The sequence below is a fragment of the Prunus dulcis genome, chromosome 1, assembly GCF_902201215.1.
Source record: "Prunus dulcis chromosome 1, ALMONDv2, whole genome shotgun sequence".
Classification (NCBI taxonomy): domain Eukaryota; kingdom Viridiplantae; phylum Streptophyta; class Magnoliopsida; order Rosales; family Rosaceae; genus Prunus; species Prunus dulcis.
Genome location: NC_047650.1, coordinates 28,152,808 through 28,166,651, shown reverse-complemented (window position 1 = coordinate 28,166,651; position 13,844 = coordinate 28,152,808). Strand labels below are relative to the sequence as shown.

The window sequence follows — 13,844 nt, the reverse complement described above, 5'->3', positions numbered from 1 at the left end:
TTTCTAGGAGCCGGGGGCAGGGTGTTTAGTTGAATTTCGTTTTATTCAGCAGTTTATTAATTTAATCTTTCGGGGTAATCAGGCACCAGGAGCCCGACAGGATTTTAAAAGGAGACCTCTGAGGGATCGAAGTAGCTCGGACCATCTGTGAGTGGAACTTCTTTCATAAATCAGATTTCATGAATGAATTGATGTGCTTTTATATGAATTGATGTGCTTTTATATAAAAATAGATTTTATAAATGATTTTATATAAATGAGTTTTATAAATGAGTTTATTTGAGTAAGTTTCTTCATTCAGTCTTTGAGTAAGTTTTAATATGATTTTGAATATGATCAGTACAGTAATAATTCTATAAGTCGGTGCTGCTTATTTACCAGTTACAGAAACAGAGTTTGAGTTTTGAATCAGTTGAGACCGCAGCACGACTTGCGTTTACAGTTATTATTCAGATATTTCTTTTTAAAAGAACATTATTTTAAAACCACCTCGTACCCGTTTTTCTTTATGGTGATTACCCAGAGTCGGACCGATGTCTACGGACATCCAGTCTGATTATAGTTCAGTCAGTGCACTTGACTTTGCCTCACGAGTTACGGGGACGCTCGGACCGTGAGTGCCGGAATTTGCGGCTCGGCAGACTTGGTGTCCCGAGACCTGCCAGGATTGCGGCTCGGCGGACTTTATGTCCCCGAGACCTGCCAGGATTGCGGATCAGGCTGACTACGGTCCCCTGCATCCTGCCAGAGCGACTCGAGCTGACTTGGTGTCATCGAGGAATCTGCCGGCGGGACAGGCCGATCATAGTCCCCTGATTTTGCCAGTTTGCGGCTCGGGTAAGTCTGTGTGACGCCCGAGACCTGCCAGGGAATTGGAAATGACAGGGGTACATACCGGTGGTATTTTCAAAGGATTCTGAGTTTCTTTATTAAATGTTGATTTTCAGCTATTATAAATCAGTTTTTCTGATTTTTTGGACATAGATCCCTTTATATTTATTCAGCTATGAAAGGTCTGAGTACAGAGTTTCTATACGCGTTTGATTTCAGTACTTTTATGAAAGTTTTGAATTCAGTGGTTTTTGTATGAAACCTTCAAGCTTGAATATGACTGATATAGAATGTCTTGAATTGACTATGCGTGATGTAGAAAGTAAGTATTCAGTTTTATTTAGTGAAATTTCTTTTTTTACAACGGGGGATATTATGTTTATGAGAATTGCTTTGAAGAACATTATTTTTGGTCCACTCACATTTTTCAAACTGTTTTTCGCCCCCAGGCCATAGAGGTACGCATGATCCACCACCGGGCCAGTCATAGCTTCGGCACCACCAAATAAGGTAGAGTTGTAGAAAATCCTTTAAACCTTGAACTTTAGGAAATGCTCTGATATCTCGTTGAAACTGAAAAATTGGAGTTGGGATTTTATTACTGGAAACATTCTGGCAGTTGGTGTGGATTAGTTGAATGTTTAACAGGTGAAAAGTTTTGGGAATGGTCAAAATACAGGGGAGACTCTGCCGAATTTTCGGCAGAAGTCTAAGGGAATTTTAAAGAAGAATTGAAGCAAGAAGGGTAAAAAGGTCCTTTGTGCCCGACATTCGCCAGGTGTCGGACACGCACGGGACTTGGCTCGAATTCCAAAGTGGAAATTGGGTTGGGTCCTGTCAATAAACGTATCCCAGCGTGAGATTTTTCGGCAGCATAGACCTAGTCAGGATAGACCTATGTCGATGAAATTTAATTGGGATAGATCTATCGCATAATGACTTAAAATATTTTATATATATTTGTAATTGTATTTTTCTAGATGTTCGTCGTGATTAATAAAAAGACCTCTCGCATGCTCTTGGCAAGGCTTTTTTTTTAAGCACCAACACATGTGTAATATCAATTGGGGGAGTGTGAGCATATATAAACCGGTTGTGTAAAATCTAGGGGTGGGCATCAATATGGTCGAACCAACTAAATCGGTGATTCAATTCATAATTACCGGTTTGGTTTGGTTTGATTTGATTTGATTTTGACCAAGAAAAATTCAAATGGTTTAAAAACCAAATGAGACTGTATATTATTTGGGTTGGTTTGATTTAAAACTTTTGTAAACTAGCCTAAATTGAACTGGACCATCTACTTGTATACTTATTTATATTTAATTTTACATGTGTAGTCCTCTAATTAGAAAATAACTATATGTGAATGTTGAATTGTAGCAATATTAGTTATTGAAATTTGAAGTTTTATGTCATGTTGAGTTTTAGGACGGTTTGGTACACTAGAAAATGAAAAAAGTATGCATCAAGTTGTGAATTTTGTTGTTGTAATTGGTCTAATAATGTTGAAAAAATGCAAAAGTAAAGATAATTGGACTTAGGCCTAAACTGACTGAATCAAATTGTTATATTGTAATTGATTCGACTGTGATTTTGAAGTGAAACCAATTCAATCCGGACTGTGTCTACTCCTGGTAAAACCTAAAGTATCCATGTATTTTGTCAATGAAAATCATGCTTTTTCTATTGGTAGTCACAATTTTTAATTTTTAATTTTTTTCGGGCGTCTTAAAAACAAATAAATCCTAGTTCAACACGGACGAACCGAGCCGTTCAATGAACCGGCCCCTCCGGTTTTTTCAAAAGTAGCTTAATTTGCCCGCCACAAACAAAGCCTCCCCAAAACCCTATAATACAAATCTCTCTACTCCAACACTCTCTACCATAGCGGTGTGAATAGTGCTCTCCAATTCAAGACTTGCCCTGTTTGGTTTCAACAAAGGGAGGGAAAACCGACTTCCGGCTCCAATTCAATCTAGCAGGCAGTGTTTCAATTTGTGCAATTTTCTTGTTCAGAGTTCTAGGGTTTCCAACGGCATGTCTTGGGAGGACGAAATCGTTATGCGCGATGTCACTAATGCGGGCCTCATCGTGAGTGACCGCATTGGCCGAGAAGTCGCGTCTCAGCTTGATCTTGAAGAAGCCCTAGAAGCTTCCAGATACGCTAGCCACCCCTATTCTACTCATCCCAGAGAGGTAATTTCCATGTTTATGCGAATTAAAAGCTACGATTTTTGTGGTATAAGTGAAAAATATAAGGCTCAGACTGCAATGTGTTAGTTTTGGGATGATTGTTTCTCTTGGTAAGATTTTTGGCTTGGCTGCTATGTTATTCACGTGGCTGTGTTTTTTTTTTTTTTTTTGGTGGGATTGAGCATTCGGAGTTCACAGAAGTTCCAATCATAATTAGTATAACCTTGAATTGAATTATGGGCATTATCAGGGTACTACTGGGTAGTGATAAAACTTAATGCTTTTATAGTTATTTATTACACTTGATCTTCTGTTATTCAATGAGTTAAGTATATCCTTCTTCCTAACATTACTTGATCTTAACAGTAGTAAAATATTATGCTATTATTTTTTAAATATAATTTTGAGAAAAGTATTTTTCTGATGTATTACAGTTGTAAGGCTCATATATTAAGCTTTAAAAAAAAAGGCTATGATTATTTTCAGCTCATGTGCAGTGCCTTTTTCATGTTCTTGATGTTTGATAATCTGACATTGTGGTAGTATCATAACTTTGTTTAGATATATTATATAACTTAAAATCAATTCTATTCTTCAAAGCTTTACGATGATGTTTAATTCCATTGCAGTGGCCGCCTTTGGTTGAGGTGGTGGATACTTGGGAGTTGCCTGGGGTACTTATTGAAAGATATAATGCAGCTGGTGGGGAAGGAAATTCATTATGTGGGATATTTCCTGAGATTCGTAGGGCATGGGCATCGGTAGATAATTCCTTGTTTCTCTGGCGTTTTGACAAGTGGTGAGTTTATTTTCTTAGTTTGATAATATTGCTAATAAAAAACTGTGAAAAGAAAGAAAAAGTTTATCTTATTCCAAGGTGTAGATCATAATTAAGCTTATGGATATTCTCACTTCATAGATACGACAATTGATATCTGTCAGTCAGTGACCTGCAAAACAATAGAGATGACAAGCTAAGTCAATAAGTTAAACATGGGGAGGACATACCTTGGTAGATACAACATATATATTTCATCTAACGATGATAATGATCATTCTGCTTGTGTGAGGGATCTCCTTCTTTAACATTATTTTCATAAATATGAAGTTCAAATGGATATAAACTTTATTTGACACGATGGAAAATTCAGTTAAAAGCTCTGAGCAACTGCTACATAGGTGCTCTCTAAGTGTTTGGACTTTGGTAGGAGGTCAAAATGGATGGATGGAAAAAAGGAGGAAGAACAAAGGTGAAGGATGTAGGCATTTTCCTTTGTCTGGTTTTAGGGATTGAGAAGGGGAGAGAGGTGAAGGGAGAGGTCATCCTTCCAAGACTAGAAAAACTTCTCCTTCCAATTGGATAGATTGGAGGAGGGAAAGAAGAGAATCTTTCTACGCTACTTTTCTATCATTGTATGTAAGGAAGAATATAAGGGTTACTTGTAATAGCATACCCTTTACTCTCATTCCCTCTCTTTAACTCATTGCCCACTACTTACTATCTTACAAAGGGAGAGAAAAACCATTTCCTTCCCTTCCCTTATCCTCTCCTTTGTTTTTATTTCTCCTTCATTTATATTTTGCTTACCATAATAGTGTAAAGGTTGTAACTTTGCTTGGCCTTACTGAAATAAAATTTGAGACTTGGTGTACATTTATCAGTTTAGTCTATTTTAGACTTCATTAAAATAGTAAATGTCTGCCATGAGATCTATGAGAGTAACTGTTAATAAGCTCTGATAGAGTGAACATTAAGACATGATATTCCGACCTCAGAAAATTACCTATAGATGATCCATGTTGTGTTTTTGCGCCATTATATATTGGTTTCAGCGTTTTAATGAGATTATTTATAAAATTATTGTAAAGTAGACGACACTTACCAACTGGATAAGTGTAGTTTGAATTCTGATGTATTATTATGAATGTTTATTGTATTCTTGTACATCTCTTAACTTTTTCTTCATGTGTGTTCATGCAACCGTACGAATATAGTATACATAAATGGACAGATACATACATATATAGGAAAATGTGTCCAAATTGCTGTCCTATGTATGGCACATATGATACCTTATAAACAAATATAGGAAACCATTCACAATACCATACACCTGTAGGCAATTTGTTACATATTAATTAGTACCATATTTGTAGCCTTTTTACCATGGTTAATGGCTTTCATCTCTACATGCTTTCCATTGCCTCTCTTTAATATTCTTTCTTCATCAGGGATGGACAATGTCCTGAATATAGTGGGGAGGATCAAGCTATTTGTGCTGTTGGCCTTGCTAAATCTAAACCTGGTGTTTTTGTTGAAGCTATTCAGTATCTTTTGATTTTGGCAACACCTGTTGAGGTATTTAAGTTGGTCTTTATCTCATTTATATTCTTTTAATGTTGTGAGTTTGGAGTCATGTAGATACGGAGTAGTTCATTTCATGATTATACTCTTAAAGTTTTTCCTCTAAAGTTATATGTATATTTGTGAAATATCCCAAAGGAAGGGGCATAATTCAACCGTAGTGCACTGGTGGTATAAAAGGGGACCCCTTTATGAAGGAAATGAAGAAGGGGAAAATAAGAAAAGAAAAATTTCCCTTCAATAACATCTGGATCACCTAAAATGACGAGCCAGCGATACCATGTTAAAATGAGGTGATATTTGAAATAGAAGATGAAGCAGGTTTTGAATAATATAAGCTTTTTTATATAATAAATAAGAAATAATCTGTAATCTTACTAATTAAGAGTTAAGAATTGATTGTTGGAGCTGTTGAATAAGGAAAACTTCCTGTTATCTTGGTTCAGCCAATAAGTACAATAGTTGCTGTTTTAGAACTTTTTTTGTGTAGTGAGGACTGCTTAACATTGTGACCAGTGGGGTGCACATTGCTTCAAATTATACTGAGATACATTTTTATAGGTTGGACTAAGACATTATTATCTAAATATAAGGATAGGGTCTTCCCTAAGAAACTTGGTGGTTGCAGTTCGAGTCTTGGAAAAAAACTATCTCGTGACAGGGGCATGGCTGGGCAGAAGCCTCCAGTATTGGCTCTCTTTTCTCCAGAAGAATATTTAACTTGAAAATAGAATATTCAGTAACATAACTAGGTGCAAATTTCCGGTGTTCTGTATTTGCACTTCGTTGAATTTTGTTTGAGCTGTATCTTTTTATTTTTTAATACTCGCCCCTAGTTTTTCTTTTAAGTTGGTTCTATCATGTAATTTTTAACACTTTATATTATCTTGGTTGAAATTTGTAGTTCTTAATGGTCTTTGCCTTTTATCAGTTAATTCTTGTAGGAGTATGTTGCTCTGGAGGGGCTGATGGCACAGATCCATATGCAGAAGTCTCACTACAGCCATTGCCAGAATATACAGTACCATCTGATGGGATCACCATGACATGTATCACGTGTACTGACAAGGGTCGTATTTTCCTTGCTGGGCGTGATGGCCACATTTATGAGCTACATTATACAACTGGATCAGGCTGGCAAAAGCGTTGCCGAAAAGTTTGTCTGACTGCCGGTTTAGGAAGCGTTATTTCAAGGTTAAGGGAAAATCCTATTTATTTATTTTCCTTAATTTGCTTTCTTCAAAGTAATAATTGTGCTTGTGGATTTTCTAATTTGCACCTATAACATTGAATTTGAATATTCTTTTCAAAGATAACATATTAACATAAACATATCTTTGTTTTTTTTTCAGATGGGTAGTACCAAATCTTTTTAAGTTTGGAGCTGTTGACCCCATCATTGAAATGGTTTTTGATAATGAAAGACACATCTTGTATGCACGAACTGAAGAAATGAAACTTCAGGTGTTTATTGTGGGGCAAAATGTTGATGGGCCATTGAAAAAGGTGGCAGAAGAAAGGAATCTGATAAATCAGAGGGATGCTCATTATGGGGGTAGACAATCAACTGGACCTAGAGGTCCAAATCGATCTACAAAGTCATCTATAGTCTGCATTTCACCCTTGTCTACCCTGGAATCTAAGTCTCTACACCTTGTTGCTGTTTTGTCCGATGGCAGAAGGATGTACCTTACCACTTCTCCATCTAGTGGAAATTTGGGTGGGTTTAATACCAACCATAAACCTAGCTGTTTAAAAGTTGTGACAACTAGGCCTTCTCCTCCACTAGGGGTCGGTGGTGGACTTGCCTTTGGAAGCATGTCTCTTGCTGGTAGACCTCAGAATGATGATCTCTCCCTAAAGGTTGAGGCAGCATATTATTCTGCTGGAACTCTTGTCCTTTCTGATTCATCTCCACCAACCATGGCTTCTCTTCTTCTTGTGAGCCGTGATTCAAGCACACAGTCAGCTGGGTCAAGTACTTTGGGGACAAGTTCAAGGAGTTCTCGGGCATTACGGGAATCTGTATCTTCTTTACCAGTTGAAGGACGGATGCTTTTTGTAGCCGATGTTTTCCCCTTGCCTGATACTGCAACCACTGTACAGTCTCTGTATTCAGAAATTGAATATGGTGGTTATGAAGGCTCTGATGAGTCCTGTGAAAAGGTAACTGGAAAACTTTGGGCCAGAGGTGACCTTTCAATCCAACATATATTGCCAAGGAGACGAGTTGTTGTTTTCAGTACTATGGGCATGATGGAAATAGTTTTCAATAGGCCTGTGGACATTCTGAGGAGGTTGTTTGAGACTAACATCCCCAGGTCAATCGTAGAAGAATTCTTCAATCGTTTTGGAGCTGGTGAGGCAGCTGCAATGTGTTTAATGCTAGCAGCTAGGATAGTCCATTCAGAAACTCTTATAAGTAATGTTGTTTCTCAGAAGGCAGCTGAAGCTTTCGAGGACCCAAGACTTGTCGGAATGCCCCAACTTGAGGGCAGCAATGCATTATCAAACACTAGAACAGCTGCTGGGGGATTCAGCATGGGGCAGGTTGTTCAGGAGGCTGAGCCTGTGTTTTCAGGTGCACATGAAGGGCTCTGTTTGTGTTCTGCAAGGTTGCTATTTCCCATATGGGAACTTCCTGTTGTGGTTGTAAAAGGTGGTTTAGGTTCTGCAGATGCAATGTCAGAAAATGGGTTAGTCGTATGCAGGCTCTCTCTTGAGGCTATGCAAGTGCTTGAAAACAAAATTCGCTCTCTAGAGAAGTTTCTGAAGTCCAGAAGGAACCAAAGGAGGGGACTTTATGGCTGTGTTGCTGGTTTAGGAGATGTGACTGGTTCTATCCTTTATGGAATTGGTTCAGAATTAAGTGGTGGTGACCACAGTATGGTGAGAAACTTATTTGGCGCTTACTCACGGAACACTGAGTCTAATGATGGTGGTATGTCTAATAAAAGGCAGAGATTACCATATAGTCCCGCTGAATTGGCAGCCATGGAGGTAGTTTGCTTATTTCTATAGTGTAGAAAGGTGTTCATACTGTACTTTTTCATTTCTATTCCTCATTTTTGTTTTTTAAAAATTTGACAGGTGAGGGCAATGGAATGCATCAGGCAGTTGCTTCTTAGATCCAGTGAAGCCCTGTTTCTGCTCCAGCTTCTTTCACAGCACCATGTAACACGCTTGGTTCAGGGGTTTGATGCTAATCTGCGACAGGCATTAGTTCAAATGACATTTCATCAGTTAGTTTGTTCCGAGGAGGGTGACCACCTCGCTACAAGGCTCATATCTGCTCTGATGGAGGTAATGCAATTTTAGTTTAACATTGAGGAAATTCACTTCTTAGAAATTTAGCAAACTTTCCCTTTTTCCCCTCACTTGTTTATCAGTTTTTTTATCTGACTTCAGTCTGAAATGTCATTATTTTCATGTCATTCATTGCTCCAGTATTATACTGGTCCTGATGGCAGGGGGGCAGTAAATGATATTAGTGGGAGATTACGGGAAGGCTGTCCAAGCTATTATAAGGAGTCTGATTACAAGTTTTTTCTAGCTGTGGAGTGTCTTGAGAGAGCTGCTGTAATTCCAGATCCTGAGGAGAAGGAGAATCTTGCTAGAGAGGCCTTCAATTTTTTGAGTAAAGTTCCAGAATCTGCTGATTTACGAACTGTCTGCAAACGATTTGAGGATTTAAGGTCAGTTTCTTATGGTTAAGCTCAGTGCTGTTTTGATCGGTTGTATATGCTTAGTAAGTTAAGTCGTTATGTGTAAAACCTAAAAATGAGTACGTTGCAGGTTTTATGAAGCCGTGGTTCGCTTGCCTTTACAAAAGGCACAGGCTCTTGACCCCGCAGGTGATGCTTTTAGTGACCAAATTGATGCAGCAGTCCGACAGCATGCACGTGCTCAACGTGAACAGTGCTATGAGATTGTCATCAGTGCATTGCGTTCTCTAAAAGGTGAGCCTTCACAGAGGGAGTTTGGTTCTCCTCTTAGGCCTGCTGCTATGCGATCTGCCCTTGATCCGGTCTCTCGGAACAAATATATATCCCAGATTGTTCAGCTGGGCATCCAATCTCCTGACAGATTATTTCACGATTACTTGTACCATGCTATGATTGATATGGGCCTTGAGAATGAGTTGCTGGAGTATGGAGGTCCTGATTTGGTGCCGTTCCTACAAAGTGCTGGCCGTGAACCTATACAAGAGGTGATTTTTTTAATGTTATTTTGTTTTGGATCTGATATGATGAATTTTAATTGTCAAGATTCTCTTAGTATGCTTCAAAATATGATCAGACAAATGCTTTCAAAAAAGAGCTGGAATGTCTTCCATCTGGTCTTAAGCAATATCTTTCCTTAGTGCTAATGCTTTCCCCTCTTTTGTTATCCTGATGTTTCTTCCATGTTTGTAGGTTCGGGCTGTTTCTGCGGTCACATCGGCCGCTTCTCCAATTAGTTACTCAGGAACAGCCATCCCATTCAATCAAGCCAAATATTCTGATCTGTTGGCACGATATTATGTCTTGAAGAGGCAGCATCTGCTTGCAGCCCATGTATTACTAAGACTGGCAGAGAGGCGTTCAACCGATTCTGGGGATGTTCCTACTCTAGATCAAAGGTTAGCATATATTCATTCAGTCTTCCTTAGTTCTTTGTGGAGTTTCGGGGGATCCTTTTTCAAACACCTTACCATGATTCTATTTTACCAGAAAATCTAGCTAAATAATTTGCAGGGTTTCTTTTTGTCTGGTATCTCTTCGTGCTTGGGTTGGGATGTCTTTGACATTTTTATGAATTCCATTATCACTTACCAATATTCTAGTTTCGTTTGGGAATTTCTAGTGCCTCATTTAATAATCCTGACCACGTACGATCTTTCTGTAGTAATGTCTATATTTACTGAATTCTATATTAATTTGACCACATGTAAACTAATTCTTATATAGATTTGATATCAATATCTGATTATAAAATTCTTGGTTTGAGTCGCTTTATAAGAAATGCTTTCTAAAGTCAGGTTGACCTAAGGTTCCTCATCTACTCAAAAGGATTTTTGAACTTGTCGTCTTAAAAAATAAACCCAACCCATCCAAGGCTGGATATTAGTCAACTCTTGTCTGTAGAAAAAAAAATCCTGATCCCCTTAACTGGTAATAATGGGTTTTTATCAATTTCAGGTATCATTACCTAAGTAATGCAGTCCTACAGGCTAAAAATGCAAGTAACAGTGAAGGCCTGGTAGGTTCTACCAGAGGTGCGTATGATGATGGGTTGTTAGATTTGTTGGAAGGAAAACTTGCTGTCCTTCGTTTTCAGATAAAGATCAAGGAGGAACTTGAGGCTTCCGCTTCCAGGATAGAAGCTTTGCCTGGTGCATCTGAGCCTGTCCAAAGTGGAACTGTTCCCATTAGCACTTTGAGTGGTGATGCCAATCTTGCAAATATTGCACGAGAAAAGGCCAAAGAGCTGTCATTAGATTTAAAGAGTATAACTCAGCTATACAATGAATATGCTCTTCCATTTGAACTTTGGGAGGTACTTGATTTCTCTTGCTTGCCAGTGATTGCAATTATTTCTCATTGAACCTTACTACAAAACAAAATTAGGGAAATTCTAGTTTTTATTTGTAACTGAATTTTTTCTTGTTCTCTGCTGCGCTTAGATATGTCTAGAAATGCTATACTTTGCATACTATTCTGGTGATGCTGATAGTAGCGTTGTAAGAGATACTTGGGCCAGATTAATTGATCAAGCTCTTTCAAGGGGTGGCATTGCTGAAGCTTGTTCGGTATTGAAGAGAGTTGGTTCTCACATTTATCCTGGAGATGGAGCTGGTTTGCCCTTGGACACACTGTGTCTCCACCTCGAGAAAGCTGCACTGGTATATTGGAGACACACGCACACTACCTATATTGATAGTATATCTATATATTTACATATCTGTATGCACACACACACACACACACACACACACACACGAATAAGCAGCTTTAAAAATACTTAAAAACCGGAAGAAGAAAAAAATTGTTACCTGATCAATTTATTTTATTTCATCTCTTTGTAGGAAAGACTGGAATCAGGGGTTGAATCTGTTGGAGATGAAGATGTGGCAAGGGCTCTTCTTGCTGCTTGCAAGGGTGCAATTGAGCCCGTATTGAATACTTATGACCAATTGTTGACGAGTGGTGCTATTTTGCCATCACCAAACCTTAGGTTACGCCTTCTACGATCAGTATTAGTTGTACTTCGAGAGTGGGCAATGTCTGTGTTTGCACAAAGAATGGGTACAAGTGCTACTGGAGCTTCTTTAATTCTAGGTGGAACATTTTCACTGGAGCAAACATCAGGGATTAACCAAGGGGTTCGAGATAAGATCTCAAGTGCAGCAAACAGGTGAGCTTATTTATTTATTGTTCTTGTTTGCGACAAACAGCGTTCTTTGTTTGCTTTATGTTCAATTTAATATTTACGTCTATAAAATACCTGATCCAATATGCAGATTTTGTACCTTTGCTGTTTTATAATCTTCTTTGTGCCAAGATCAAGGCTTAAAAAACTCTGGATCATTCTAGATGTTGCATGAAACCCTTTTGTGATGGATGAAATATACCCCATTATACAATCAAATACACCCTGTCATTTGTTTTCAAATGAATCAATAACGTGCAGATGGTGATCAGTGTCTCACCACTTCCATTTAGTCATGTGGACAAGTCTATTTCAAATGTGAACTGTGATGTGTATATCTTTTCATGCTTTGTATTCACTAGGAGAAAAGAATTGGGGACCTCACAAGTTGATGGTTGCTCCGATACAACAAAAGAAATGCAGAAAGAATAATCCAATCTGAGCATTTCCTTCTCTAAACATTCTTAAGAGTTTGAGTGTATGATGATTTGTTCCTTTTGAACTTGAATTCCAGGTATATGACTGAGGTACGGAGGTTGGCCCTTCCACAGAGCCAGACTGAAGCTGTTTTCCATGGCTTTCGAGAACTCGAAGAGTCACTGATAAGTCCCTTTTCTTTTGATCGTTTTTGATCTTTTTACTGTTCATCGTGCCATATATGGTGTTGTATGAAATTTTTCTTGTTACATATATAACATTTTCCAAAATGAAAAAAAATGTTATAATTTCATTATTGAATGCGTCATGTAGTTTTGTGCAAAACAGACTCTATTATTCAAAGGGAGTGTTTACTGGATTTATTTGGAAAAGGATGAGATAATAGGCTAGTTTCGTCTTTGTTCAGAGTAGTTGTAGCCAGCTCATCTAAGTTGATCTGGGAACAATGTCTGATAATGGGCTTATCAGCATTGTTGCATTGTGCGTGAAATTCTATAATCCCTTAGATGAGGCCTATCTCTCAACTATTAGATCAAATTGGTTAACCGTTTGATCACATTGGTTAGTTTGATTTAACAGTTAAGAAATAGGACCTTAAATAAGGCCCTCACTATGGAGCGACTATGCATTGTGCTACAGCAGCGACTTATAGACGTTATGCGTGTGGCCTTGCATCAAAACTTTGTGCCTGCTAAAGGTGCTCGTTCCACCCAGCTACCAAGGAGCTAAATAGTCTTGGTCGTTTCTGTTTTTTTTATGGACTTGCTCATTTAATTTAAGATGAAAAATGTGAAACCTTTTTCCTTGGTTTCTGTTTTGTGTTTTTTTTGGGTTTGAAAGCAAGCGGCATTTTAGAAAGAAAAAAGACTGTATAAATGGTATCACTGCTAAAGATTAGATGACTTGTGATATGAACCAAAAAAAGAAGAGATATTTAGTGATATACCCATTCTTAGCACTAATAATATAGATAAATTCTACACCATTAAATTTCTATAAACAAACTATAAAAAAACTCAAAAAATGACAGCTAGCCTTATTGAATTTAAGTTTGATTATTAAATTACTTTGATACACTATTGAGTATTTTGGGTTTTTTTAATGAGGTTTTGGGTTTAGGTTTCTTTTAAGAAATTGATGGCAGTTTTGTACTATATAAGAAGTTAAAAGCCTCTTTGTTATATTATAAATGAGTTTTTGATGTGTTTCTAAAGTCCATTTTATATAGGATATTTTTATAATTTAGGCTCTATATTGAATATAATAGTGAATCTCTCAAAAAAAAAAAAAAAAAAACTACTAAGATTAGATGGCCCCAAAAAGAAAAGACTACAGTCGGAATGGTGAGGCATCGTCATCTTATCTTAAGATTGAATTGAATAATAATTGCACGTAGATTTATGGTCCAGCTTATCTAAATGATTGAACTATTTCGATCAAACTTTAAAGTATGATAAATTTGAGTTAGGCCATTTGATTAGGGTAATGTGTCCGTTTCTTTTTAAAATTGAAATTATTATCAAACGGGCTCTGTGACAATATTTTGGGGTCTAAGTTCAATTGAAATCTGATCTGACTACTCAAATCGTGGTTATGATCAGAT

The 13,844-nt window shown here is 37.6% G+C and overlaps 1 protein-coding gene across 1 annotated transcript; it reads left to right on the top strand.

Annotated features, from left to right (window-relative positions):
• The first annotated feature begins 2,678 nt into the window (after nucleotides 1-2,678).
• Nucleotides 2,679-12,623, top strand: LOC117614864 (nuclear pore complex protein NUP155). Its single transcript, XM_034343786.1, has 13 exons — nucleotides 2,679-3,030; nucleotides 3,657-3,826; nucleotides 5,260-5,386; nucleotides 6,324-6,586; nucleotides 6,745-8,392; nucleotides 8,483-8,695; nucleotides 8,840-9,087; nucleotides 9,188-9,602; nucleotides 9,808-10,013; nucleotides 10,573-10,930; nucleotides 11,058-11,276; nucleotides 11,460-11,788; nucleotides 12,318-12,623. The coding sequence occupies exons 1-13, from the start codon at nucleotides 2,872-2,874 to the stop codon at nucleotides 12,433-12,435; spliced, it is 4,473 nt and encodes a 1,490-aa protein (XP_034199677.1). The 5' UTR covers nucleotides 2,679-2,871; the 3' UTR covers nucleotides 12,436-12,623.
• The last annotated feature ends 1,221 nt before the right edge of the window (nucleotides 12,624-13,844 follow it).

What these genes read in the sequence shown, in the direction of transcription:
- LOC117614864 (XM_034343786.1), top strand. Translation starts at nt 2,872, where the DNA reads ATGTCTTGGGAGGACGAAATCGTTATGCGCGATGTCACTAATGCGGGC. An exon ending in ATTCTACTCATCCCAGAGAG is followed by an intron (nt 3,031 to 3,656) that starts GTAATTTCCATG and finishes ATTCCATTGCAG; the next exon opens with TGGCCGCCTTTGGTTGAGGT. An exon ending in TTTTGGCAACACCTGTTGAG is followed by an intron (nt 5,387 to 6,323) that starts GTATTTAAGTTG and finishes GCCTTTTATCAG; the next exon opens with TTAATTCTTGTAGGAGTATG.